Source organism: Neodiprion virginianus, chromosome 5, assembly GCF_021901495.1.
Source record: "Neodiprion virginianus isolate iyNeoVirg1 chromosome 5, iyNeoVirg1.1, whole genome shotgun sequence".
Lineage (NCBI taxonomy): Eukaryota > Metazoa > Arthropoda > Insecta > Hymenoptera > Diprionidae > Neodiprion > Neodiprion virginianus.
This window is the reverse complement of record NC_060881.1, coordinates 8,516,247-8,543,901: the sequence shown is the minus strand read 5'-3', so window position 1 is coordinate 8,543,901 and position 27,655 is coordinate 8,516,247. Positions and strand designations below refer to the sequence as shown.

Genomic DNA, 27,655 nt, shown 5'->3' with positions numbered 1-27,655 from the left:
GACCTGTATGTAAGACCGTGCCTAGGACTATATCTATCCTTTGGTTTGGGCTTCAGCGGCCTCGTTATACTGCGCAGTCAGTCGTCTATCTCTTTTATAAGTCTATGGTCAATGCCACAGACATCGGCCTATATGATTGTGGGCTTTCTTACTCTTGGGACATGGATGATCCGAATGATCCCCACCACCCACCGGCCCCCCTTGCGACAACTCTTTTACGATGAGTTGAGCCCCCACCTTCGCGTGAACGGATCTGTTTTTGGAAGGAAGTGTGGATGGGTGGAACGTCCGTTTATACTGTTTTCTATATTGCGTATGCGGTTCTTAGCTGTCATTTTCAATTCGAGAAGTGTTCATTGATAAAAAAAAAGGAGAAAGTAAACAACATCGAGTACATTAAGACTCGCTGGTTAAAATTTTTGCTTCGTACATAGATTGTAACCCGAAGGTAGATTAATAGCTTAGGTTAAAATGGTTATACTTCGTTATTAGGTATTTCCGCATATATTGTATGCACATACGCAAACACGTTCGTCGTCTGTGCATATGACCGTATACGTAAAAGTTGGTAAAAGAGTACATTAGTCATAATAAAGAGAACAGGATGTCTCATCGTTCAAACCAAGTATTATGTAGTGTCACTGAAGAATAACCTATTTGTATAGGTAGTAGCTATTTAAACACAACAGGCTCTTTCTTTCACTTGGACATGGCTTCACTGTCATTGCCGCGAGTTCTACAGCAAAGAAAAACTAGCCTCGAATTGGAACGTGAGAACTTTGAAAAATTCCAGGTAAGTGCACTATAATAGTATACCATCTTCTGTTTTTTAATATATGGTTTATACTATCATATCTAAAAATTTTCCTCAACTTATTTGTCTTCTTGTTATGAAATTCTAGAAATTCGATTAATCATAAATCAACATTGCAGTGAAATATTTTTGTGGTTTTTTTCAGTGGTTTCTTCACTCTAAAACTTCCTTATATTAATCATAGGTTAGTGAAATAAGTTAACACGTTCTAAAACAAAATAACTGATTCAACAGATATAATAACTTGAAACGTGTTGATTCGTTTTTGTTGAAGAAAATTTTTTCTCGACCGTGTAAATATGTGTGACTGTAATAAGCTGCATGATATTGTTGTGTTCTTTTTTTCATGTGTACATAGAGCCTTGGAACTCCTGCATGATATGTAAGAGCGCAGATTGTCACATATTTACGTCATACATTCCAGGGTATTGAAACAATGAATGCACGACTCGACAATACAAATTTTGTTCGCTGTTAGTGCAATGCTATAAATTTTATGTCATAATCATATTTATACCACTAACATGCCGCCTGTACCACTTACCGACAAGCAATTCCAGCAACTGGTGAGTATATACCTTTGAAATGCCTGATACCTGGTGCTACTACTTACAAATAATCCTAATTTTGAATAATCAGTCTCACATTACAAAATTTTATTTATCATAAATATGAAGCAAATATTTTTGTTCAGTAAACGTGCATATAAATAAGTTCAAACATTTTCATCTGCTTGAAAAATCACAATGCCATCCCTGTTTGCAACTGTTGCATGACACTCTTGACTTCTAATAGTTTTAATTACTCTTTTGCTGGCAGAGGTCAAAGATGGCTCTTAGATACAATATACATATCCATTTTTTTATTACACTACATATTTCAATCATTTTTCAGAGTGTAAGTATTGGGAAAGCAGTCAATCCCATTGAAGCACCAGTAAAGGAGAAACATGTGCGCAGTATCCTTTAAGTCATTTCATAGTCTGCTATTTGCATTTTAAACGAATATTAATTCTTATATTTTAAGTATCTCCTTAACGGTAATACAGGTGCAATTATTGGTACGTTCCAAGAGAAAGGTGCAGGAACCTTTTGGATGTTCGTACTGCGTCAGCCACTTCAAGAGAATCGTATAGTAGCGTGGAAATTTTGTCATGTACTGCACAAAGTGTTACGCGAAGGCCACGCGCGATCTATTTCCGACTCTCAAAGACATCGCGGTAAACTAGAAAATCTTGGAAAATATTGGCAACATCTTCGTGAAGGATATGGCAGATTGATTCAGACGTACATTAGATTACTCGTCACAAAATTAGACTTTCATAAACGCAATCCGCGTATACCAGGGAATCTGCAACTCACGGCAGATGAGCTTGAGGCCATTGGAGAAAATGATATCAACATATTGTACGTGTTTGCTAGCAATTACTTTATTTCTATTCTCATCAAAGTTATTTTTCAAGTTATAAGTTATATATGGGCAAACATGTTGATCGCTGATTAACAATCGATATAAATTTAAATTTCTATCTTTTAGCTTTCAATTGTCCGTCGAGATGTTTGATTACATGGATGACATCCTTAGTTTACAACGTGCAGGTAATTATGAGGAATTCACTTCAGAAGATACATTTTACACAAGTTTCAATGATGAGTCACAGACGGTAAATTGAAATCGAGTGATATCTGTTTTCTTAACTTATCACGAATGATTGTGTGATTATTGTGATACACAAATTGTATTAAACGTGTAGCTTGAAAAAGTAATCATGGAAATACTTGTTTCATATATATTTGGATGGTTTCCTGGTTCATTGAAGAATATTCGCACGATTTTTCACCTTCCTAACTAAATGACTGTTGAAACAATCTATTAATAAATAATTCAGTATTCTTGAAATACGATAAAACGTATCGAACTTTAAAATTGTTTATTTTCAGTTGTGAAATAAATTTGTGAAGCTTGTGATTCAAACTTATTTCAACATGATCAAACAAGCCACTTTAAATAAACGAGGTTGTTGAATTTTTTTTATGTATATAAAAAATAATATATGTATGTTATATGTTACTACGATATTATTTGTACTAATTAATGGTTTGTTACTACAGCACATTTCTGCTTATAAGTCACCCAAATTCATTCGAATTTTCCGCCTGATATTACTTACGGAAATCCAAGACTAAATATATTTTTGTTTATCTTATCACAGACAAAATATTGATAAAATTATTCGATACTTGATCGTGTACTAAATCAGATAGCGAATATTTGTTTTGCATTGTCTATTCCTTTCTCTTTTTCTCCACGTATTGTTAGTTTCCACGGGGAATTCGTTAGTCTCAACGAGTATTACATTTGAAAACTGTATAAGGAATGCATAAACTTTATTTTGGATTCCTTTATTCCAGCGTTTGACTCTTTGGATATGTCAAAATCCAACTCAATGACTTCTAGTGGCCAATGTCGTCTAGCACCATTAATACCTTGCATTCAAGATGCATCTCAGCTTTACGACTACTGCGTCAAAATTCTGTTCAAGTTACATGGCGCACTCCCAGCCGACACCCTTACAGGTCATCGCGATCGATTCTCCAAACAATTTGAAGAATTGAGAACTTTTTACATTACCATCAAGCATATGCAATACTTTAAACAGTTGATAACCATACCGTCATTGCCCGAGGTGAATTTATAAATAATTTCTGTAGAAAAATATTTTTCGCCTTAAATTGTATGCTACTTTTTACGCTTTCCCCATTACAGCACCCACCAAATTTTTTGATACAATCAGAGCTTTGCACTTACGTAACACCTGTAGTAACACTTCCACCAGAAGAACCAATAGATGCAGACTCAGCTGTCGACAGTCTCATCGATACTTCAGAAACAAACTCTCTAGCAGGGGATCAGATTGACTCAACCAGAAATGGTTCTATATCACCTGATGTATTGGCTGAAAGGTTTACTTAATTTTAAATTTGCTGATTTATCAATATGCAGACAATATATAATATGCATTGGCAACTTTATGTGATAAAAAGTAGGTAATAAAGTTCTTGTTTGATTTCACTGTTTATAGAGATAGCCTGATCGATCATCTGCACCAAGAGAATGGAAGACAGAGACAAGAGCTTCATAGACTATTAACTGAACACCAAAGAATCGTGGAATCATTGCGCAGTCGTATATTGGAACTGGAATCTATTCTGACAGACAAAGTGAGTGGGCAATATTGGATAATTTGTTGTATAATGTAGTGTTTTACATATTCGTAGTGCAACCTTGGATTCTTGAACGTGCAATAAGTTATTCAGTTGTATGTAGAGCGAGCCAGATCAACTCAACCAGTCTCATATGGTAATTACTATTGTTTATTTATTTTTTTTCTTCTAGGGTAATGAAATAATTCTAGAAAAGCAGCTCAGTCACGATTTACAGAATCAAAAAACCAGTCTTTTGTCCAAGTTCCAAGAAGTCACTGGTAAGTGAGTGATTATTGCAATATTCTTTTGATCGACATTGAACACTCCCTCATATTGTAATATAATGTTGACCAATTGCAGACAAAAATAAAACGTTGGAAGAGAAGTTTCAAAAACTGAAAGAAGTCTATTCGAAACTGAGGGAAGAACACATCAGTTTAATACGAAAAGTAAGGGTATATGGTAAATTCAGACTTAATTCGACTCAAAAACTATACATGTGTGATTTGATCATTAAGTACAACTGGTTCAAGATAAAAACTTGTAACAATCTTGCCTTACTTAGCGGAATTAACCTTTTTTTTCTCTTTATCTGCAGAAAGCCGACGTTGACAAACAATTAGGCTACATAAAGATTTTGCATGAACAATCGGAAAGGCGGGGCCTTGAGGCAGACCAACGTTTACAAGAACTTGTACAGGGTCAGGCGACGGCTGAGCAAGAAATACAAAGAGTAGCACAGGCTCGTGCAGAGTTAGACAATGTTAGAACACAATTCGATGCAGCTAAGACTGAAAACTTGGTAAGTAAATCAGAAAAATTTATTTTCAACAATAATAAAGGATTTCAAGTATTATTATCAATTTGTCTTGAAACATTGCGTCATCCAATTTACGAATTTGGAAATATTCGTTTAGGCACTTGTAGCCAAAATCGATTTTGTAACATCTGAGAAAGCTGTAGTGGAAGGTGATCTGCATGATTTGTTGACGCAAAAAGAAGAACTGGATGTGAGGATATCTGAACTGCTGTCAGAAGCTGAGCATTCAAAAGCTCAATTTAAAACTGACGCTGATGCTGCTCTCTATGAATTACTTTGTAAGTTTATAGAAATGTTATTATTGGTAACATAAATTTAATAACAGTTTGTTGAAAGTCTGTATTTACCAAAACAATGAATCTTTATGTTACCTGGATATGGTTATTCATACTTGAAATTCAATGTATTTTTTCTAACTTATTTCATACCAAAGAATTAAATTTTATTACGTTCGTGGTTACAGTAAATTGCATATCCGAAGCTGATGTGATTTTACAAACTGCTATACATGGAATTGATAATCCTGCGATATCAACAGTGACATGCACTCCTGATTATCTTAGAAGTTTAGTTGAACCAGCCTTGCAGAGTTTAGATGATCTGGACACTGTCTATCACAGTTATTTACTTGATTCGTCTCAACGTGGCCAACTTGCTCGCAATTCTATACACACAGCTTATGTCTTGGCAGTTTATTTGATTCATGCCAAAAGCACTTCAAACACAGCCACAGACATAACATTGGGAGATCGTGAGTTGAACGAAATTCTTTTTCTATCAGTCAATTTATTCGGGACATTTATGCTATGCAATTACTAAACAGACATTGGTCTGTATATCGCCTGAGCTATATCCTTTATTATTATTATCTTTAATTAAATCACAATACTTCCATGAAACTAGGATTGACTGACGAATGTAAACAGCTTGGTTCTCAGAGCTTGATAATGTTGAGCAATATCAAAGAGAAGGCAACCTCAGTTACTGACCAAATTACTATTGTCAAAAACAAATTGAAAGATATTTCTGCACAAGCCGACACTTTGATAAATACGCAGAGTAATGCTGAGGTTATCGGCGATTTAGTTGAAAACGAGCTTTTAGGAATGGATAAAGCGATTGAGGAAGCTGCCGCAAGAATTCAGGTACTCGTAAAGCCAGATTACCTATTCATTTTTGAAAGTAAACAGTACCGATGTGCCATAATCATTTGGACTAGAAATGGTGATTCGAAAACAGTTTAAACTGAAGTTTCCTTCAATCTCATAGGACATGTTGAACAAATCACGTGCAGCTGATTCTGGCTTGAAGTTGGAAGTGAATGGAAAAATACTAGATTCCTGTACAGAACTAATGAAGTGCATTCGAGTATTAGTGAAGAAATCCAGATTATTACAGACTGAAATTGTAGCTCAAGGAAAAGTGAGTTGATATTTCGCTCGTTCAATACCTCATCTTGTCAAATAGCACGGTTTGTTCAAATTCGATTTTGCATTCTAGGGAACAGCTTCCGCTACCGAATTTTATAAGCGAAATCACCAATGGTCAGAAGGTTTAATCTCTGCAGCAAAAGCCATTGCCATGGGAGCTAATTTTCTATTGTAAGTTTAACACTTCTATCTCACATTCTTTGGCCAGTCCATCTGTTGTAACTCAACTATTTGGTGCATTCCATAGGGAAGCTGCTGACAAAGTAGTTGCGGGAAATGGTAAATTTGAACAACTGGTCGTAGCATCTCAGGGCATCGCTGCTTCAACTGCACAGCTGGTAGTAGCCAGTAGGGTGAAAGCAGAAAGAAACAGTACCAATTTGGTAGCTCTTTCAGAAGCTTCAAGGGAGGTAACACAGGCAACTGGAGGTGTCGTAGCTACAGCCAAAAGCTGTAGTCAACTAGTGGAGGAAAATGGTATGTAATATTTACAGAATTGAAAAAAGTTTATATTGTAATTATTTATTGCCTGGGTCCTTGCCTTACCTATTCGTTACACCATTTCTACATTTGCAGAGGACCTTGACATGTCCGGACTGAGTTTGCATCAAGCAAAAAGATTAGAAATGGAAGCACAGGTACGTGTTTTGGAACTGGAACAAGCATTGCAGAATGAAAGGTTACGATTATCAGCACTGCGTCGTCATCATTATCAAATGGCTGGAGATAACGAGGGATAAATACGAGTAAATGTTAGTGAAGCCAAAGAACCGATAAGATAATTTTTTTTTTTTTTTGCTTGGTAAACCAGTTATTGTTTACGTACCCAAAAGTCAAAAATTTAAATATAGCGATATAGGTATAAGCAGTATTTTCCCACGTAAGTTTTCAAATTAATAATGATTCATTTTTATATGCTTACACGTCGTTAGATAATGTTGAAAGTGAAAAGAATCAACACAATGATTCATAACTGAAACATTGTACACCGGTGACACGTATCTAGGCACTTATAAATGATAGGTTTATACCGAGAATGCAAAATTAGTTGTAAAATAAAGTACGGTAATCCGCGGCACAATGCCATTAAAGTTAACCGAACGAATTAGTTAACGAATTGTTTTTCTCTATTAGCAAGTATTAAAGTATATAATTTAAAAGTATCATCGTAGTTTTTACCATGGTGTATTTTTACCAAGCAGTGAATAAAATAAAGTATTTTATTATACGTGAGATTATGTATAATATTGCAAGGTTGAATTTTACGTACTAATATGTTTGGTACTGGTCACTTGACATAGAAAAGAGATATAATGACGATTGGCATTTCAAGGATTGTAAGAGAAAGCCAAACGATTGTTTTGTGGAATTACAAATTACCGGCTCGATTGTTAATTATTTTGATTACCACATAACACTCGAGTTCTATTTTCAGTATGCGTAATCAAAAATAATAATTTATACACTGTATCAGATTTCAAAATATATAACAGATGTTCATTATTTATTGAGTGTTGACTTATTTTCAACTATTTTAATCCAAAACCCACTGGTTTATTTTTTTTAGACGCTAGCAGTAGAATTGTCAGTCTTTAAAAGTGATTCCATTATTTTCAATGTAAAAAAACCGAATCATAACTAACGGTAAATATGAATTATGACTCACAGCAAAATGTTAGATGAGCGGATAATTATGATGGTGTTTACCTGATAATATGTTAGGTGCACATTTTCAATTGACGATGCCGGTTATTGTCTCTTAGTAGAAGTTACTGCGTAGATCATAGATATCCTGTATAGGTAATTATTTAAATTTTATTCCTAGTAGTCTAGCTCTCTTATGAAAATGCATTGAAATACGGCAGACTAAATTACATACAGTAGTAGCAAAAACGACTTTGGTGCGACTTTCACTTGATAAGATTCATATTATAGATTAAACTATACAATCTAGAGTTCATATTTCACTGTGAAGATGCATTTGTTAATGATAATTTTGAAAATTGGGTATTAATTCAAGTCATAACTCATTAATTGACCAAGTCTTGATTAGATCTGAGCTACAAATCGAAATATCTGCAACCAATGTTGAAAACATACGTCTTATCATTTTACGCGTATTATGATTTAGCAATATTTATTATTGACGGGAATGACACTTTATCTACATAACCAGTTGTAGCTGCTCTTCTTGCTATCTTAAAGAGCAAACACATAAGCTTCGCTATGTATGATTACCACTCATATGTGAAGAGTTGGCTGATAGAGCAACTGTTTTATATGTAATTATGCGGCTATCAGTTCAATAAGTTATCATCCGTCAGTATGAAACTCCTGCACGAATCGGTAAGTAAGGATAAGTTCGCACACATTTAAATACGCGTATTGATAATACTTGTTATATGATACGGAATCATTGCCTTCTCTAACGAGAAATCGATTTCTCTTTGTAGAGAAACACTCACCCCTTTTCGGCCGCGCTCCCTAGAAAGGTATAAGAATTTAGAAAATTCTAGAAAATTAGATGGAGCTTTATTAGTTGTAATACATTGACCGAGATGGTGGATACTTTTGGGGTGCAACTAAAATACAAGGTGTAACATATATACTATGTACTTCTTTCAATGCAATATTATTTTTACATTATGTACACGATTATAACTTATATTCTTCTAATATTAATGTTATATAATTAAAAATCATATTTTATTACTTTAGTAACCACTGTATCCCTTGGGAACAAAGCACTCCGTTAAATTGGACAGTATGCTCATACAGGGGTAAAATACTATATATTTTTGTTTTATGATCAATACGATGATCATCAGTGTTCATAACACTGTTCCTAACGAATGTCTCAAGTTTCACCGGGTATTTGATCGAGACTTAGAAATATATTGTAATGAATTTATGTACATATTTAATGTTTGTTATATTGACCGTTTTGGTTACCGAGCGCCCACCCCTTGAATTCTATACACTTGTTATTAACGAGAAATTTGAGATGAACTCGAGATTTGTACATTCTGCTCCGAGTTTATTTCTCTTATCGCTGTCTCTCCATATAACGCCATTCACTTCTGTTATTTGATTTAAAAACATACATATATATATATATATAAATAACGTGTTCGAGTTATATAATGCATAAATCATTTTCACCACGTGAGTGTCTAGTTATTTGTCATTTTGGGTTAAAATGTTGTTTCGCTATTTAAATTGTCTGCTTATCTAACATTACACAAATTTTAACCTTCAGTTAGTATCTCTAATAATAGCCGTTTCAGGCTATCTAGGCCAGTCAAAAAGCCACAATCTGGACCCTGATGAATCGTAGAATTTGAATTTGAACTCCCCACAGAACTTCCGGAGTGGTTAAACGACATATTGGCAAAGTCGATCATTCTTACGTCGACGAGGGAATCTTCACTTTCTGACTGTTTTTCCTCGTCAGTTTTAACACGTAATCTTTTAGAAATACTCGAACATTCATCTTCTGTTTCGACATGCTTAGTGTTTTCGTATAATCGCAAATGTTGCCTGGGTCTGTTACGCTTTAAAACACATCCTGTACTTTCCATTTCTAGATCCGAACTAGTGTCTTCAGAACTATCAGCTGTGTGTTGCCCGCAACAAAATTCATCCCCACTACTGCTGCTGTACATCATCCAATTGTCAAATTGCGAGCTCTGAACAACAGTGCTGACCATGTTTGTTGGTGAATCCATGAACACAGTTTCCTCATTAATTGGATAAAAGCCACTAGCATTTTTGGCCCCTCGTGCAGCTGCCTCTCCAAAACCCCTGTGGAGTGTGGCTTGGCTAACTTCTTCATGACTGCTAAGATTGTAATCATTTGAATTGTTACTTGTGTCTGCGTCATAACATGTTTCAGAACCATGAGCAATATTTTCCATGAAATTTAAGTCTGTCGATTCTTCTTCAACTCGAAGTGTCGGGGTGTGTCTCAACACTGAAAAGCCATCTATTTGATACCCCTCGTAGACGACAAGAAGTGAGCTGAAATTCATCAAATATCGCACAAAGGTGTTAGTTTCTCATCGATCGGAAAAATGAAATAATGATTCAACTACAACAAATAAATCGATAATCGAAAAAAAATACTTACCAGGAATAAAATCTATAGCTGCTTTGTCTTTCGATTGCGCGACGTAAAAGTTCCAGGCGTGCTATCACTCTTTGAATGGCCAATGTTCGTAAACCAAAACCATTGTGGAAGAAGCGGTATAGAGCTGCTTTGAAACCTTCTTCATTGAGTTCTCTGCCCCAATATTTGTCTCTTTTAACATAATGATCTGAATCTGCTTGGTAGACCTGAAAAATGATTACCAAAAGACATGTATTATGTCTATCTTAATGCAGTAATTATGCTAAGGTGAAATAAAGCAAAAATCCGACGTAAAGGTTCAGTGTTGCCAGCTTGGTAGTTTTCCCGTTAAATCTGGTTGTTTTGAAAGATTCTTGGTGAGAATTACTCTGAGGTGAGAATATTTACCTGTTTGCAGTTGGCGGAAAGTTTGGCGATTTCTAGAGCAATTTTGCTTTTTTAGTGGGAAATTTGGTGGATTTTGCCACTTTCATATTTTTAACGAAAAATTTTATGGATTGGTTTTTTTTTTTATAACGAATTAATTTTTACACAATTCTGTTTCCTCCCGAAATTCAAATGTACAAAATGGAACAATCACGAATGCAAATACACTAAACCCATAGTCGAATATGAAACCAAATAAACTAAAAGTACAGTCAGATATAAACCCAACATCCGGACAAATCCCCAAATGAACAAACCGTAATCAGGCACATAAAAACTCGAATGCATAAAAAATGATTTGTGAATTTCACATTCAAGTTTTCCAGGTTAACATTAGATACAACATTTATGATCATAAAATACTAAAAAATAAAATTGGTTTTGCTAGCATGCTTGTTTTCGTTTTTGTTGGGTTTTATGTACGCCTTTTGATCACTTAAATAGCGATATTTCAGTGCTTTTGATTAGTTTGTCGGATTCGGTTTTTAAAGTTTGGTTTTTTTTTCTGCGGAACACGTAGCTAGTTTACTGATTTTTGGTGGGAAATAGTGCAGACGAGTCTAACGGTTTTTGGTGGGATTTGACAAGGACCCTAGCGGGATTACGACAATCCGAGTTGGCAACACTGTAAAGGATACGAAACCCGAAAAGAAAGCTCAAGGGGGGAGCCTGCTTTAGAGGCTTCAAAAATTGATTTTTTTTTTTGCATAAATGTCTTCCCAAACTATCCAAGAATGTGTCCCTAAAATTTCAGACACAAATTCGAAATATTTTCGGAGTTACAGAAGAAATAGTGAGCAAGCGTCGAGCAGGTATACGAGCGGTTTTTCGAAGTTTTCAACCAGTTTTTTGAAGAGTCTGAACCAATGTTTTGAAGTTTTGAACCAGCTTTTTGAAGAGTCTCAAGGGCAACTCTATGGACCAGGAATCGCTGATTAGCATATTAATGCGGTAAGTTCAAGAAAATTACGATTTTTTATGTACGAAAACTTTGACGCACGATTTCTCCGTTTTTCATTTTTACGCTTTTTCCTAATTGGCGGGAAAGATAGGGAAATAACTAAACGTCCTATCGAAACGAGACAAATTGCATTGTACTCGGGATGAAATTCTCTTCTAGTTGAGCCTAAAAAACCTTAAGAAAGTTAAGATTAACCCACTTTTTAAACAATCTAAAGTGAATTCTTTTCCCAAGAAAAATGAATTTTTTTTTTAATTTACGAAAAATTGTTGAATTTTTCACTTTTTGTGGAATTTACTTGGTTTAACTAGAAGCTATACTATTGAGAAGTAATTTAGTATATTACGTGGCAAGCGCCGAAAGGGGTCGTTGCAGGGCATGCGATTTTACCGGGCGAGACGAAGGCGATTTAATAAAATTTAGTAAAACAGATAAGGCAAGCACAAAATCTGTTTAACTGAAGAAAACTCAGTACTATGGGAAATGACACGAGTAAAATGTGGAGAGGTGTATCAGAAATGACAACTTTCGGAACACAGAAACAAGCCACACATAAACTATTAAATGGTGGCATAGAAATCAAAAATGATGAGACAGAAATAGCAACCGAATTTATTGAATACTTTGCAAGTACTGAAGCAACACTTGCTGCACAGATTGTGGTTCTTGATACTAGAATTTCACGTGTGCCTATTGTCCAAAATAGTATGTTCTTAAATGAGATTGATCAAAATGAAATTATAAGAGTAATAAACAGTCTAAAATGCAATAAAGCTTCAGGAATGGATAATTTAACCGCAAGAATTATCAAAATATGTGCAGAATACATAGCGGTGCTACTTATTCACATTATAAATCTAGTATTCCCTTTTGGAAAATGTCCTGAACATTTCAAAACAGCAACGGTAGTTCCAATACACAAAGTAGACAGCAATACATTGGTGAAAAACTACAGGCCAATCTTGGTTCTGCCAAGCACTTCAAAGATCTTTGAAAAGTGCGCGTGGGGGAGGGTCGAAAGCTTTTTATAATGGACAGGCGCATTCAGCAAAAAACAACTCAGATTTCGGAAAAACATCTCTACCGCCTCAGCAATAACAGAAGTTGTACCCTTTGCAAATAAATCGTTAGATACTAGCACACCTTCTTTAGCAGTCTTTGTAGATCCGGAAAAAGCTTTTGACACTAAACCATGAGATACTCTTAGAAAAACTCGACCATTATGGATTTCGTGGCATTATTTTTGACTTGCTACAAAGTTATCGAACCGACGAATAAATGGATTCGTCGATCGATGGCCTTCCTGGATACTGGATACAAGAAAATGACTTAACTACGAATATCAAGAAAACCTAACTTCTTGTCATAGGATGGTATCAAAACAAAAATTGTATGTGCCCAAAAATCGAGAGAGTAAACTTGATAAAATATTTAGGCGTATAATTGATAGTCATTTGAGATAGAACTGTCATATAGATTGTATTGTAAAAAAAAAATGAGATATACCACCTGTATAATGCACAAACTTAGACACACGGTCTACTATGTGCTAGTCGAATCAAGTCTCTTCCATGGCTTGAAGGGACGTCGGCATAATGTGATAGGAAAAGCCCAAACTCGAACCAAATCAAACGAGAAGTACTAGTCAAAGAGCTATCAAAATACCGAGATTTGACAAGAGATAGGGTGTCGATGCTTTCAATATGTAGGCACACAAATATATAACTCTTACATCAATATCAGAAAAAGAACTACATAGCCAAAACACAAAACATATAAAAAAAAAAAAATGACAGAGACGACAATTAATATGGTGGTCGAACTATTTGACTCGTTTTTTCTACAGGGATAGATAAACGGCGATAACACAATTTATGGGGAACTAACTGTTTTTAAGTAAATTGTAATTTTTTTTTTTTCTGTATTATATTTATGCGGCCATACAGCCTTTAAACAAAAAATTTTATTTAGGTAGCAGCATACAAAAAAGCAGAACAATATGATTACAGATATTCAAAACAGGCATCCACAGAAATTTTGTTAAAGCGGGAGATAGACGTGTTCTCCAAATCAATCCACGTGCTATTTCTATTAGCTAAAATACTTAGTCGCGCCGAGATGGACTTTGCCAAGTAGGTGTTAGAGAGGACTGGTGCCTGGAAAATGATGTCATTTCTACTAGCTGGTGTACGTGGCAAGTGAAGGTAAAACATCTTAAGAATGGGAGGAGAATCGATCGAGTTTTTAAAAAGTTTATACCGGAATGATAGGTCGGTAGTCTCTATAGGAGGACAAGCTGGAGATATTTAAACGTTTGCCAATCTCGGAGTAGTCGTGATCGAAAGATCTCATATGATGATTAGTTTTATACAAAGCAAACCTGAGGAGCCCGTGCTGCACCACCTCCAGGTGGTAAACATTTCCTTTACTGAGTGGGGAACAGATGAAAGAGGCATATAATAGGATGGGATGAACTAACGAGAAGTACAGAGTCCTCATGGTAGATGAGGACTTAAAGTCCTTGGAGGAATGCATAACAAACCCGAGGAATCTGGATTAATATTTAAAAAAAAGGGGAGAAATCGTTTTCCTTTCACACCAACTGCTAAAAATATTGGGAAACAGAAATTATTCAAGCTCTAAGTGCAGACAAGTGCTCCATACGCTTATGCAGCTATATTGAAATGGAAGCACAAGCAGCAACAATTGAGAATCGTACCTGCATTCCGCACAGACGAACTCCTAAAGAAGCAGAGGTACTGGCAGCACACTTGGCAATTTGCTTGCTACGTTTTTCAGCTGACGCATCATCACTGTACTGTCTGGTCCCCATTTTCAAATCCAATATACATGGATGCGTGTATCGAGATGTTATATTCTCCAGCATTAGAAAATCTTTTTTAAATGTTGAAGAAAAAAAATTGGGAAATATCGTAGATTGTGCAGGTATTGTTATATTTGTGTTCCGTATATGCGTTTACAGAATGTACACACCTAAGAATTTAGTTCACTTTCAATGATTTTTTAGCAGTAATATGAACTATTATTATTTAATTATATCAACAATTCGCTGATAGAAATTATTGAATTTTTTCAATAGTTTTACTTAAGATAAGTTTGATAAAGACTCTGAAGTGTCATAAAAGTTGATTTAGGAGTATCCGAGTAGGCTGCAATAAGGAAATGACTTATCGAACCCAAGTATTGTGTTCGCGTGCAAGTGGAAGGTAATAATATAAAATATTATCAGTTAATGAAACAAGATATGTTCTTCGTAAGGCGAAAACAAAGTGCGTCTTACGATATAGTCATGGACTGTGAGTTTATCCATCGCGATAATACAAATTCAAAATACAAAACAAGGTGAAGGATACGTTGTGTATTCGGTGTGCTTTCCAAGTGAGTTTCAGGCTTCAAGACGTCAACTGTGCAATTGTTGCGGTGAATTTTCATCCTGCGTAATAAGTAATATTATGTTAGCAGTATAATAAAATATTGTTGTGAAAAATTTAAAAGTACATCTGCATGATTAAAATACAGCTAGAAAATTTTTATATAGTAATAACAGTTTAAATGATACCAGACATTTTTTAATTAAAATAAAAAATAAATGATATCGACAGGTATTCTATATAATATGAAAATACTGCTTACATCAAAAATATACGAAATTGTTACGAAATGGTTAAATATGAGCCAAACAAAAACACATGACGAAAATATGATGAGTAATATGTATAGGAATGTGAACGTGATATAACACGTTACGGGGACACAAATTAGAATATTTTGAAAGAAATAAAAAAGTTGTTTATTCACGGAAAAAAAATAAAAAAAATAAAAAGAAGACACCAGGGTCTGGCTATTTCCTACTTGACACACAGATATTCTCTCGGCTTGGTGAAATCGTCAAGCACACGGATAGTTGTACTCGGTATCTTTACCTTTTCCATTTACCAAAAAGTATGCTTGTAAGTATAGCAGGATAAATAGCGCTAGGTAGGTACTTGTACGGTGATCTGGTGATGGCGATGATATATAGACATAAAGAAGTAGCACACGTTATGAGCAATTATAATATATGTGTACATAAATACAAGTTCCCGCTGGATTTCAGACCATACTCCCAGTAAATTTGTTCTAGATTTTTTTCTGTGATATAATACTATGCATGAAACAAAAACTCCTGACGTTATGTTGACTTTCAACAATATTGTTTGCAAATACTTCTACATATCAGGAATAAGCGCATCATTCCAATATCTATGCTGAAATTCTAGAAGTCGAATCAACATATTTATTAAAAAATGAGAAAACTAGGTTTTTTGGTCAACCTCAGTTTCACCATAATTTTCAATTTCGGAAAAAAGAGAAACAGTAAAAAACTAGATATGTAGTATCAAGAGTAAAGTTCGTCTATAATATCGGCAAAGAATAAATTCGAAAATGAAATCGAACAGAGTAAGATCTGAAATCTGGTTGAAACGGTGTGGACAAGCTGATATGTTGATCTCTGTTTATAATACATATACATTTATACATTTTACCGAATGATATTATTCAGATTGACCTGACACATAATATATAAATATATTATGATATAGATTATTGAAATAAATTTTTACTTCCCACTGTACGGTTTATTTTTCATAATATAAAAATTCCTTTCGTATAATGAAGCGGCATAAAACTATGAGACAACAGGGTTGATTTTCATTATTTGTATATGTACAACTAAACACGATAGTGTGGAAAACTGGAGTTTCGTCATCTTTTATAATTTCAAATATATTTATTAATTTACTTCATAAACATATTAGCGGCTAATTACTAACATGCTTATTAAAATTAGATTTAAATTAAATTACACAAATTTTGGGAATTTAGAGGTATGTTTTCGTTTATTTGTGAATAAAAAATTTCTTTCTTCCAACATGATAATGAGAATTTTTTTATGTAGAGACTGAGTGCATGTTCAGATGAATGTAATTTTTCTTATATTCATACACACATATATATATGTTTATAATATATATACATATATATATATCTATTGTTTTTAAGCTATTCATTCAAAACTAAATAATAAAAATAAATATAGCTATGCTGTAACAATTTGAACAGTAATATAAATAATAATAATAGCGATAGTAATAATAACAAATACTTGGCAACAGATGTTATGTATTAAAAGATAGTACAATTCCACAGCACATGCTTATATGGATGAAAAAAATTCGGCAGAAAAATTACAATAACTATTACTAAATGAAATGAAATATATTAATCATTCAACGATTGTATAAATTGTGTGAAATTAATCTGTGTTAATTTGCATCTATAACTATGTGCTGCAGAAATTGATCATGCTGTGATATTTTTCTATAAGTTACATAATATTTTTTATCTCTAATATCATATAGCATATTAATTGTATGAAAATATAAAAAAAATTGAATGCGTCTGTAAATTTCTTTAAACTTACTATACTAAATGTATTTACATACATTACAATTATACACTATGTTAAATATGATGACAGAGCAAGTTCGGCAAACTCAGATTAAACAATAGTATTATAATAAAATAATCAATAAAAATTTACCTGAGAACATCGTCACGCTTTCGTTTTGTCGAACCTTTTCCCTGGCGAGTGTTGGTCGTTTCTGCTTGATCTCTGAAGCTTGGACTGTAACGTTTGTCTAGTGAAACCTCGCTGCTACTGGAAGCCTGCATTACACCTGAAACATCAGCCGTTAGATGAGTTCAAACGGTCTTTATTGATCATATGTTAAGATTGATTTTCAGTTGACAAGATGCTAACAGTAATACTGGCATTATATGTCACACAATTATTATTTTTACTATTCTTATTTAGTACCCAACGCGCTTTCTACAAATTCAGAGATTCATATCATTGGCATATATTACAGTCAAAATGTAAAATGCATTTTTTTTTTTTTTTCAAATTCGTTTACTTGACGCACAATTACTAATCATGCTGTAAAAAATTCGTAATAAAATTTATAAAAAAATTTGGATAAGGAACCACACTGTCAAATCTTCATATAATTTCAATGTATATCAACCCCAAAAGGTATGCTTTACTATTTTTTATAAACATAGCTGACTTAGAACTAAAATTCAATACATGACCAAAACTATTTGACGCGATACAATACGCCTTTTTCCCCCATTATAATCATAAATAATCGAGAATTTCGAACATTGTAATAGAAAGTGCCACGATAACAATACACATGGTATAGAGGTCTAATGTATGTGTAAAGTGTGGCTCGATAGTATAAAATCCACCTAAAAGAGAAAGTTCAATGTAAATACTTCCATACTTCAAAATTGCTCTTCTATAAACAACCATTTTTAATATGCTGGATGAAAACAAAAACAAAAAAATACACACACGTATCCATATTCCTTCATTCCTCTATCGATAGAAACACTCACTCGGTATCATGACTAGTAATTTTGTAGCAATAATGAAAACATATTACTTTGACTGTAATACGTATACATACATAATATAGGCATACACGTACCGTACTGCATATGAAAACATATAAGCTTTTTATATGTCTCTCTGTACGTACACAGTAATTATGTGTATAATCATGAATAAGATGAAATTCAACCAACAACAGACAATAGAATTTTTTTCTCTCACGGTCAGTATAAATTTCACATTTGGTGGAATTATATTGTAATTGGTGATCAGCAACAAAATACAAACCCCGAGCATTGGCCAAGGAGAAGCAAATGGAATGTGTTCAGGGCGCTAGTGAGTCTGCGAGCGGGCCAAGCCTCGATTCCCAGACACGAATCCTTGTGACTTATTGGCTCTGGGGATACTTAAAAGAAAAGGTTTTTGCTAGACAATCATCAAACATGGCGAATTTGATGCATTTATTTTTCACATTAACATTTAAGTCATGTTCAAATTGGTTCGCGATTTCGGGTATCATTTTATCACAAAACGAAGAACCCTCTGCAATAAGCGAATCAAATCAAGGACAACTTTTAGTCTTCCTTTTTCTTGATATCATTAGATTCATTTTTTTTTTTTTTTCGCCAAACTCTTACAAATGTTGAAAATATTCTTGCGGAACATTAGAGTTGTTTTAATAACTGATTGAATTGTGAATTTTGTGAAATGCAAGGATCAACAGTAATCGTTAAAAAGATTGAACAGCGAATCGTTGTGATTGCCTAGTAATTACCACCATAACTTAATCTGTAACAAACGGCGAACTACATCTTGATTATGTTGCGTAGGTATCAACAAACAGAACCAATGTATTTATATTATTTGCTTAAAATCAATTAATGGCTCGTATTTTTGTTTGGTAAGATAAGCAAACAAACGGTACTGATTTCGTGCCAATAAATTGACAAGCAAATGATACAAAACTCGTCGAGTCCCTACCAACGTTAAACAAGGTGAGATACTCGCAAAAAGTATAATTATTAGTACTTACCCAATTTTTCTTACTATTCGAGAGCGATACAACTATTTCTTTTGACACACGATGCAATACACGATGCTTAATGGCAGTCGCTACTGAGTCATTTGACGCATGTGACCTGTGACGTTGCGTACAGATGGTTGATTGATTGATTGATTGACGTATAACATTACATTATGCACTTATACAATATTGGAAATACGTACAATAGCATACCAATCAAAACTGATGCGGACTGATTTTTATTTTAGATTCAAGATCAAGAGGTGGAGGGCGAAAAAACGTACGCAGGTCAATAGTGTTGGTAGAAGAACATAAGAAATATTTACGCTCGTAAAAATGGCAGGAGCTATAACACTCGCAATAAATTCAACTTGACATCAATTGCCACTGTAAGATTGGACAGGAAGTGATATACATCTATAATAAACGAAGCAGTTTTAACATGTTTTAGCAGTTTCAACCAAACAGTGCCAGAGTTTATCAATGAACTCAATTGCACTATCATTCTATTAGCTACGATTCTTTTTTTTTTCCCCTATAACTACCCGGCAACTTTCATTGCTGCAGGTCAGTCATTGCAAATAATAATATTATGAAATTCATAAAATGTGATTCAATCATCTTCAACTTATATGCACTTGCGTACATCACTATCTGTCAATTCACTGATTCCTACGTAATCAATGTAACGTGACTTTCAAACCAATGTACCGATAAAATATTACATATGCACATTTGTCTCTACTCGCTTTGATACCAGTTGAATAAAATACCTACGAGGAACTGAATCGCTGGAATTAAGGATTAAGCTTCCGTTAAAAATAAATAAAATTTAGAAAACTGTTGTTTGTCCCATTCAGACAAAAAATATTCCTCTGTTACTTTTGCATTTTTGATAAAATTTTTTTGGTGACGTGATGTACTTTTATCATCCTACTAGTGATGAGAGTATATTTAATTGGCGCGTCCAGCAGCCGTTATTACATGATAAATTTCGAGATAAGTAATTAAGAATAACAAAAAAATAATTAATGTTACCAAGAAACATACTCATCAATTGAGAAACCAGTAATAGTACAGTATACAGCTCATCAATTTATTACCATTATACATATAACAAGTTGTTTCCACTAATAAAATTTGGTTACGATTAGCTGTGGCACCACATTTTTTTAATTCGCAATCCTGAGTCGCAAACGGCTTAACTCTGTGTTCGGAAATGTTAGTTACCTGTACAATTATCAATTACAGATTTTGCTGAAAGCTTTCAGAAGCACTCCCCCTGAAGACTTTCGGAATTAGGAAAACTTTAGTTTCTTGCCAATGATTATATTAATATTTTCTTCAAAGGCCAAAAGCGCAAAAGAAAAGGGAAATTTTTTTCAATAAAGTTTCAACGAGTCCTACGATACCCAAAATTTTTCAGGTTTATCGATACATTGATTTTTTTCATCTGTGATCGCGATCTCAATATCGGAAGGACTGTATATACATTGTATTACTGCAAAAAAACTGGCAATAATGGAGGATACTTGATAATTCACACAATGATCTGCATTAGTGAGTTCATAAAACCACAGTATCGGCAAGACATGTTCAGACTGATCATGAGCGGAGTGGCCTGGACTTTAAAATAGCGTTTCCGTATAAGGTAATAACGAAATGTGGATGACATTTTTTTGTTGTCTGATGTAAGTAGAGTTTAAGACACAAAAAATCTGTTCGATTTCTGTGACCGTAAGTGTGACATTAGAAAACCTATTTATTATTAAGATGGTGACTTTGTTAATAGAACAAAAATATGAATAAGTGAATAATTGTTCTCATCGTAAAAGAAACGCATGGAAGACGTATACGATTACGTACTAAAAATTAGGTTACCTTTGAATTTGGGGACAAACATTTGTATATCTTGTGGAATGTTTTGATAGAACTCGAGCTCTCGATAGTTCAATGGCTTGCAGATGGTATTCTGGTTAAGCAGCAACAGTCTGGTATGACCGCCGACCTATTGGATATGAAATTCAAATTAATATTATCATTATTGTGCTATAAAAATAGGTAGGTATACTATCCAGTTTGGGTATAAAAAATATAAGAGACTGAAGTTCGTAACGCTCACCTAATGAAAGATTGAGGGGAAGAATCACTATTTTGCATATTTATAGTGACTTTAAAGTACTCAAGTTTAAAAAATATGTATATATTTTTCCATATTATAATTTACTGCATCTCAGATATTCTTGAAATAGCGAAATAACTATTTTATACAAACGTGAATCATCGCAATAACGTTGCCAACTTCAGCTTGATAGAAATCTAATGTTTTTATAAGTATATTGTGGTACTATCAGCGCAAGCACCTTAATATTCACAAGACTGAAGTTAGTAATGTTGAAGTACAGAAACATCAGGGAAAAATACACTATTGTGGAATTTTAGAATGACTCTCAAGGAGTTATCTTTGCACAACATTAGTATGTTCGATTTTTTAATGTTTACCAAATTTTAAACGACTTGAAAGTTGCGAGGTAAGAACTTTTCCTAAACATTCTTCGCTACAGTAACGTTACTAACTTTAACTTCATTAATATTCAATGTAGCGCCTAATACATTGGATAATTAAGATTCTTTAAGCTAATGGAATGTTTGTACGAAATCAGAGAATTTAATACTATACATAGTGGTATTTTTATCTAATGAAGAGTTGTATATATTGCTTCGCTGATCCGAGGAGAAGGTCAACGACAATTTTTTTACTATAGTATGAGTATTGCACAACTATCGAGCTTCGGAAGCTCAGTTAGAATTGCTGTTTACAATGTTGAGAAATTAACTATTTCACGTGGGCTATTTTAAACGGTTAAAAAAAAACGGACCCAACATTATTCATCTTCTTAACAATACAGTGTAATGTTATCTTCTATTTTCTCTTATCAAGCATAACTTCGTTTTTAATTACATACAATATGTTTTTTGTAATTTCAAGCGGAGAGCAAAATCGAAAGACTACCTGCGGTAATTTGTGAAGTACGTTATGTCTGCGATTAAATGAATTTATAATTGAATACAGTTGCACAGGAAATATGCTTTTGGCATTAAAAACATGGGATATATAACAGGAAAATGCAGATGTGATTCTGTTAAAGTAATTATCAATGGAGCACTTTTTTCTGAAATATAATTCTCTGATTTTTCCTGCCAAAAAACCAGTATTCCATGACCTTTTGCCATTGGACTTATATAACGTTAGCTGCTTTTACGACCAGCGATATCTTAAATTGTGTGCAGACGGAGGCGGCATAACAGAACAAGAGATGAGAATGGAACGATATTATTTCCAAAAGCAGGTTTGGCTGGATGTACAAAGCAACAACGTAATTCCCGGACTTTTCCCGAATGACGAAGTTTCCTGACTATTCTCAGTTTCTCTGGTTTTCCCGGTCTGTCACCACCCTGTTTCAAATCGAAAATATCATTGTTTCTTCTTCATTTTTTGCATACGACTGACGCGAAGAAGGTCAATCAAATTAATGAGAAGGCAGATCGAAGAAAAGACCTTGCATCGTTCTGCCTATTTATAATACCTGTATTATAAGTATCAATTGTTATTACTCTTGGCTTAAGATGTAAATACTTGAGCAGACTGAATAACTGGGTGCTGCACTGTCAAGTTGGATCTGAGTAGTCTAGTCTCAGATCTTAATATAGATATCCATGATAGTAAAAGACGAGTACATAGGCAAAGTGATGCATATTATTCTGTTGCACCATCGGAGTAGATATTATTTAAATATGGTGAAATAAAGACGAAATAATAATGCAAGTCATTTGATATTTCTTTATGTCTAATTAATTATCATAATTTAATCGAATTTATCTGGCATCTAAAGAAATAAACGGCTTGATATGTTCTCGGGGACAAAGAAAAAAAGAAAACAATACACAAAGAAGGAAAGAAAGAAAGAAAGAAATAAAGAAGATTACTAGTTTTTGTCTACCACAATATCCAATTATATGAATATCATAATTTTAGATACAGTGGTCGAGGTCACAGACATTATGCAGTGTCTGTGAAAGACTGCTGGTTCCTGCTTAATGCGCTGTGCCATTAACCTCTGATATACTCCAAGTGTAGACGATATCTGCCCTGAACCACTTTGCACTGCCTCAACAGCGAAGATCAATGATACAATTTTACATATCCAAAGACTAAAATAGTTATTCAAAAATCTGCTTCTACCACATGAATGCCGTTATTAGGAAAATTGCGCTTCCCCTTCAAGTACCAGATAATAATTATCCACGTCAAACACGATAAGATCGGTATATGTGTCCAAGTATTCTTCCAAGTATCGAAGAACTAGTAATCTTCTGAGAAAGCCTGAGGTAGGCAAGCCAATCCTAACATGTGCTCGAAGTTCAAAAATGAATATTGTTTCAAGACAAATAACAATGTGTGAGCTCTTCTTCGACATACACCAAATTGGACATCGATGGTTAGATAAGATACGCTGTTAGGTAATAGGCGTTCCGATAATTGTACTAACTAATATTAAAATTTCCTATATAGTCGACACTGTGCGGCGTGTCTATTTAACTGGATACTAAACGGTACCTGGACAATAAAGATAAGGTCGAAGTTCGTACGGTTTATATAAACATGCGTTATTAGAAGAACTTGTTACCTTACATATTTAGGATTGACCAAAATTTGGCACATAAAGAAAGCATTAATATACTCTCAGTTGTTAGAAAGTTATAAAATAGTAACTTTTCAAAGTTTCGTTATATTGACTTTATTGACTTCAAGCTTACCAATAAATAGCTTAGTACAAATACGTAACTTGTATCTGATAAAGAAGTGTTTAACATCGTACAGACTCCGCTACTGCGAATAGTTCAAATACGCAATATCACAATACGGCAGTAAGTTAGTCAGACATGAGTCATTTCTAGGTATAAATATTAATACTTTTAATACGCCACAACACGTGGCGAATTATCAATCTACATTTCAACAAAGCAATCATTTCGAGAGAGGATTTTGCACAACTCTGAAATCAAAGACCGACATTAAAAGTGTGATTTTTTTTATTGGTTGATATTTTTTTTTTTTTTTATATAATTTTATAAATATGAAAATAGTAACAATAGAGTAATTATGAATCATGATAGTTTCTGTGTTATTTTAAAAATGCTATTTCCATCACAATACGGAATTGTGTAATAAATTGAGTATTTATTAAGTAGTTTTAGTGGAAAAAACAACATTTCTCAAAGTTTAATAAGTAAAACGCATTTTATTTTCAAATGAGTCTGTGATAAATTTCCTAAGGTAGATTTCTGATAACATTTTTTAATCAAAACGCACTTTAAACTCATTAAATTGATGCAGTGAAGATTCATCCAAGTGACGAGAGTATCAAGTATCTTGTGCAGGGAAAAATTAGGACAAGGTAAGTAGGTAGGAGAAAAGGGGGATCTGAAGTGAAAGAAAGTAATTGTGTTCTCTGTTCTCTCTACTTGTGTTAATAATACCGTTCTCGTGAAACAGTGTGGGTACGAGTTATTACGGTGGTTCTTCTTTTATTTCTTAGAAAAACATGTTTTTGTGTTTTTCAACAGTATGGTAGCTAAAAACGTAGTAGGGTGGTGTGTTCTCCTCTCTCAAGTTATTTCTGGAAATATTAACGACGCACCAAATTCTTGTTTACCCTAATATTAACGATAGAATAGAAAATGAAAGACAAAACATAGACGTGGTCCGTTTTTGTCTCTCCAAGTATTCTTTGTAATAAGTATAAGAATAATGTTTCATTGTTTTGCAAAGAGTATTCAATGATGACAATTACTTGAGGATTCAATAAGTTACAGTATTATGTTTTGAATAAATTTCGTGACAATAACAATTTATGATTGAACATATTTATACTACAATTGATTGATAAAAGAAATATTTCACCAGGTTAAAGTTAGAAACGATCTAAAATGATTTTGGACGAATTAAGATTTCGAAATATAAGTATGTTTCGATTTATTACTGTTTAATGAATTTCAAACAATTCCAAAACCAAACGATTTTTCCTCGCTATGAATCGTTACGACACGTTACTAACTTCAATACGATAATATTTTAGTAAAAAAAAACTAGACGGTGGGGAAACGCACACACAATTACAGTCTTGCATGTATATGTGATCAATATGGAATCGATCGCGTAAGGACGAAAAAAAAACTAGGTATTTGGGTAAACTTGAAATATAGGTTGCATTCATTGAGAAGAACCTCAAGGCCACGGAACAACGAACAGGGGAAGAACAAAAAGCGATTCGCGTAAAATAATTCCCTGAGTCAGCTGGCGAGATGTCAAAACATTGCCGCAGAAGCCAGACAGTGGCAATGATAATATGCGATAAAGAAATCATTGCGAGTAATAAAAATTCCGGTCGCAAAAAAAATTCGTAATAATTCATACGACCGATCGATTTAACCTCGTCTAGTCGGATAGTTTGTACGATTTTAATAGTGAGGACAAGACCTTAATCGGCCTCGTCAACTGCCAGACAGACCGACGATTATATTATATATTGCCTCTCCGTGGAGCAACGACGAAGGCGACGGGAGAAATTTAATTGTGGTAGGAAAGCCTGAGACAAAAAAACTATGTCTTCTTGCCTGGCCTACTAAACGCCGTACGTACATACAATCATTTGCATAGCTAGATTTATTGGTATCGCATCGCTTCGAGGTGCCAGTGTGAAAATATAATACAACGGGATCGATATAATACCTGATTATTGAGGGGATGGAGAGCGACTTCTTCATCGTGATCTTTGAGGAATGATGCTGTTACTGGGGAAGTGGTGGTGCTATGGCACTGTGGTTCAGTCTCTCCCATGCCCCAAGTACCCGCCAGGTATACCATCCCCGCGTACACTCCTCTGATAAAAAACGAACCACCCACTTCGTCGCAACTGGTTATGTGTACACGTCAAACTTTCGATTATTCGACTTCACCGGAATGAATTTCGACTTTTGCCGATGTTTTTATTTACTTAATTTATTTATTATTATTATTTGTTGTTTTTTTTTCGTTCTCCAATCCAGTGCTGGTTTATTTCTCTTTTCTTCCTTCCTCGATTCTCTCTTTTTATCTCTCTCTCTCTCTCTCGCTATCACTAACTCGTTCTATCTCGCTCCCTCTCTCTTCTGAATTTTTTATTTCACTCTTTCCAGTCAGTAAGATGTGAGAATATGTGGATCTATAAGCGTACTGCCTGCGATATTCGCTTTGTACGCACGATTCCAGACGGTACCGCACGACTCAATACGCGGAGAGCACACCAGACGAACTAAGTAAATTTTGTACGTTATCTGGGGAACACCAAACAAATCGTTTCGCAGCATTAGATCCGTAACACAGTTATCGCATCAGCTGTAAAACGAGTGGGGGGATGGATTGCAGTTTGCAGTTGAAAGGAAACTTACATCAAGGGTACAAATCGACACTGAACGGAACAGTTTTGTCGTGCGGACTGATGAGTAGAAACTACGCGTCGAACGACATCGCGATCACAGCGCCGCTATTGATCATCAGCTAGCAGTTAGGTTTTGAACAAATGTCTGATTCCGCGATTCGCCGTTCAAAAGTTACGTCATAGTGTTTTTCCATTAGATGGCGTTGAATAAATACGTCACTGGCATAGCCACATTCTTTCGAGCCAATCCCATTCTGAAATGGAATAGAAACTACCGACCGGTTTCTCCGATAGACACTGCGCCTGCATAATTGAACTTACTAGTTTTCGAAAATTTTTGTAAAAGTTAAAATACGAATCGCATCGTAATAGTTATAACGTATGTCAACGTGATTACCGAGTACAGTTACTTAAACAACAGTTGATTAAATAATACATAATGTATTTGATTTAATGCGGAAGGAGTTAATTTTAACTCGTGACGGAAGCACGGGGCGGGGGGGGGGCGTGAAAAAACACCCCACGTGAATTTAAATTTTCCGCCGAAAGAGAACAGATTACGTTTTCGACTCGAGACGTATCAATTTTTAACCACTTTTTAGAAATTACGCAACAAGTTTTTTGGCCGACGTTATTCTTTATTAAAAAACAAAGAAAATGAGAACATATAGGACCCTTAACGACATAATTGTACCTGAGAGATGGAGTTTACAAGATTGCGGAGTCTTTTCACCCTTCGTTAACGAAATAGGTAAAAAAAAAAAAACGTTACGCGGTCCTCATTGCTGCTACACTTTTCTACACTCTTTTAGTCAGCGAAGATGCGTAACATTTGATTGGTCCATCTTCACGGATGTGTAGCATCAATGACAAGACCCTATGTATATGCCATACACGGAGTAAT

At 34.4% G+C, this 27,655-nt stretch overlaps 2 protein-coding genes across 12 annotated transcripts; one reads left to right on the top strand and one right to left on the bottom strand.

Moving 5' to 3' along the window:
• The first annotated feature begins 194 nt into the window (after nt 1-194).
• LOC124305961 (huntingtin-interacting protein 1-like) lies at nt 195-7,773 on the top strand. Of its 4 annotated transcripts, XM_046766029.1 has the most exons (19): nt 195-448; nt 666-793; nt 1,375-1,380; nt 1,709-1,772; nt 1,863-2,220; nt 2,351-2,412; nt 3,226-3,500; nt 3,581-3,777; nt 3,897-4,035; nt 4,211-4,298; nt 4,381-4,469; nt 4,619-4,822; nt 4,938-5,118; nt 5,304-5,591; nt 5,744-5,985; nt 6,110-6,262; nt 6,341-6,441; nt 6,518-6,747; nt 6,847-7,773. In XM_046766029.1, exons 2-19 carry the CDS (start codon nt 710-712, stop codon nt 7,008-7,010), a joined length of 2,925 nt encoding a protein of 974 aa, XP_046621985.1. In that variant the 5' UTR covers nt 195-448; nt 666-709; the 3' UTR covers nt 7,011-7,773. The 4 variants fall into 4 exon arrangements, with proteins under 4 accessions (XP_046621985.1, XP_046621984.1, XP_046621987.1 ...); XM_046766028.1 differs by having other exon boundaries at nt 195-793; XM_046766032.1 differs by having other exon boundaries at nt 196-793; nt 1,173-1,380.
• On the bottom strand, nt 7,475-26,867 carry LOC124305965 (inositol hexakisphosphate kinase 1). Of its 8 annotated transcripts, none has more exons than XR_006908486.1 (8): nt 26,064-26,836; nt 21,152-21,278; nt 17,392-17,527; nt 15,161-15,240; nt 14,506-14,681; nt 10,400-10,605; nt 8,509-10,290; nt 7,475-8,062 (listed from the first exon to the last, which is right to left on the bottom strand). XR_006908486.1 is itself a non-coding variant. In XM_046766042.1 (8 exons), exons 2-8 carry the CDS (start codon nt 26,196-26,198, stop codon nt 9,519-9,521), a joined length of 1,632 nt encoding a protein of 543 aa, XP_046621998.1. In that variant the 5' UTR covers nt 26,199-26,647; nt 26,762-26,867; the 3' UTR covers nt 7,475-9,518. The 8 variants fall into 8 exon arrangements, 7 of the variants coding, with proteins under 7 accessions (XP_046621998.1, XP_046621999.1, XP_046621997.1 ...); XM_046766042.1 differs by having other exon boundaries at nt 7,475-10,290; nt 26,064-26,647; nt 26,762-26,867; XM_046766043.1 differs by having other exon boundaries at nt 7,475-10,290; nt 26,064-26,625; nt 26,762-26,832.
• Nucleotides 26,868-27,655: the final 788 nt, after the last annotated feature.

What these genes read in the sequence shown, in the direction of transcription:
- LOC124305961 (XM_046766029.1), top strand. Translation starts at nt 710, where the DNA reads ATGGCTTCACTGTCATTGCCGCGAGTTCTACAGCAAAGAAAAACTAGC. An exon ending in CCTGATGTATTGGCTGAAAG is followed by an intron (nt 3,778 to 3,896) that starts GTTTACTTAATT and finishes CACTGTTTATAG; the next exon opens with AGATAGCCTGATCGATCATC. An exon ending in CAAGTTCCAAGAAGTCACTG is followed by an intron (nt 4,299 to 4,380) that starts GTAAGTGAGTGA and finishes GACCAATTGCAG; the next exon opens with ACAAAAATAAAACGTTGGAA.
- LOC124305965 (XM_046766042.1), bottom strand. Translation starts at nt 26,198, where the DNA reads ATGGTATACCTGGCGGGTACTTGGGGCATGGGAGAGACTGAACCACAG. An exon ending in TCCATCCCCTCAATAATCAG is followed by an intron (nt 21,279 to 26,063) that starts GTATTATATCGA and finishes CATATCCAATAG; the next exon opens with GTCGGCGGTCATACCAGACT. An exon ending in TTCGTCTGTGCGGAATGCAG is followed by an intron (nt 10,606 to 14,505) that starts GTACGATTCTCA and finishes ATCATTTTTCAG; the next exon opens with GTCTACCAAGCAGATTCAGA.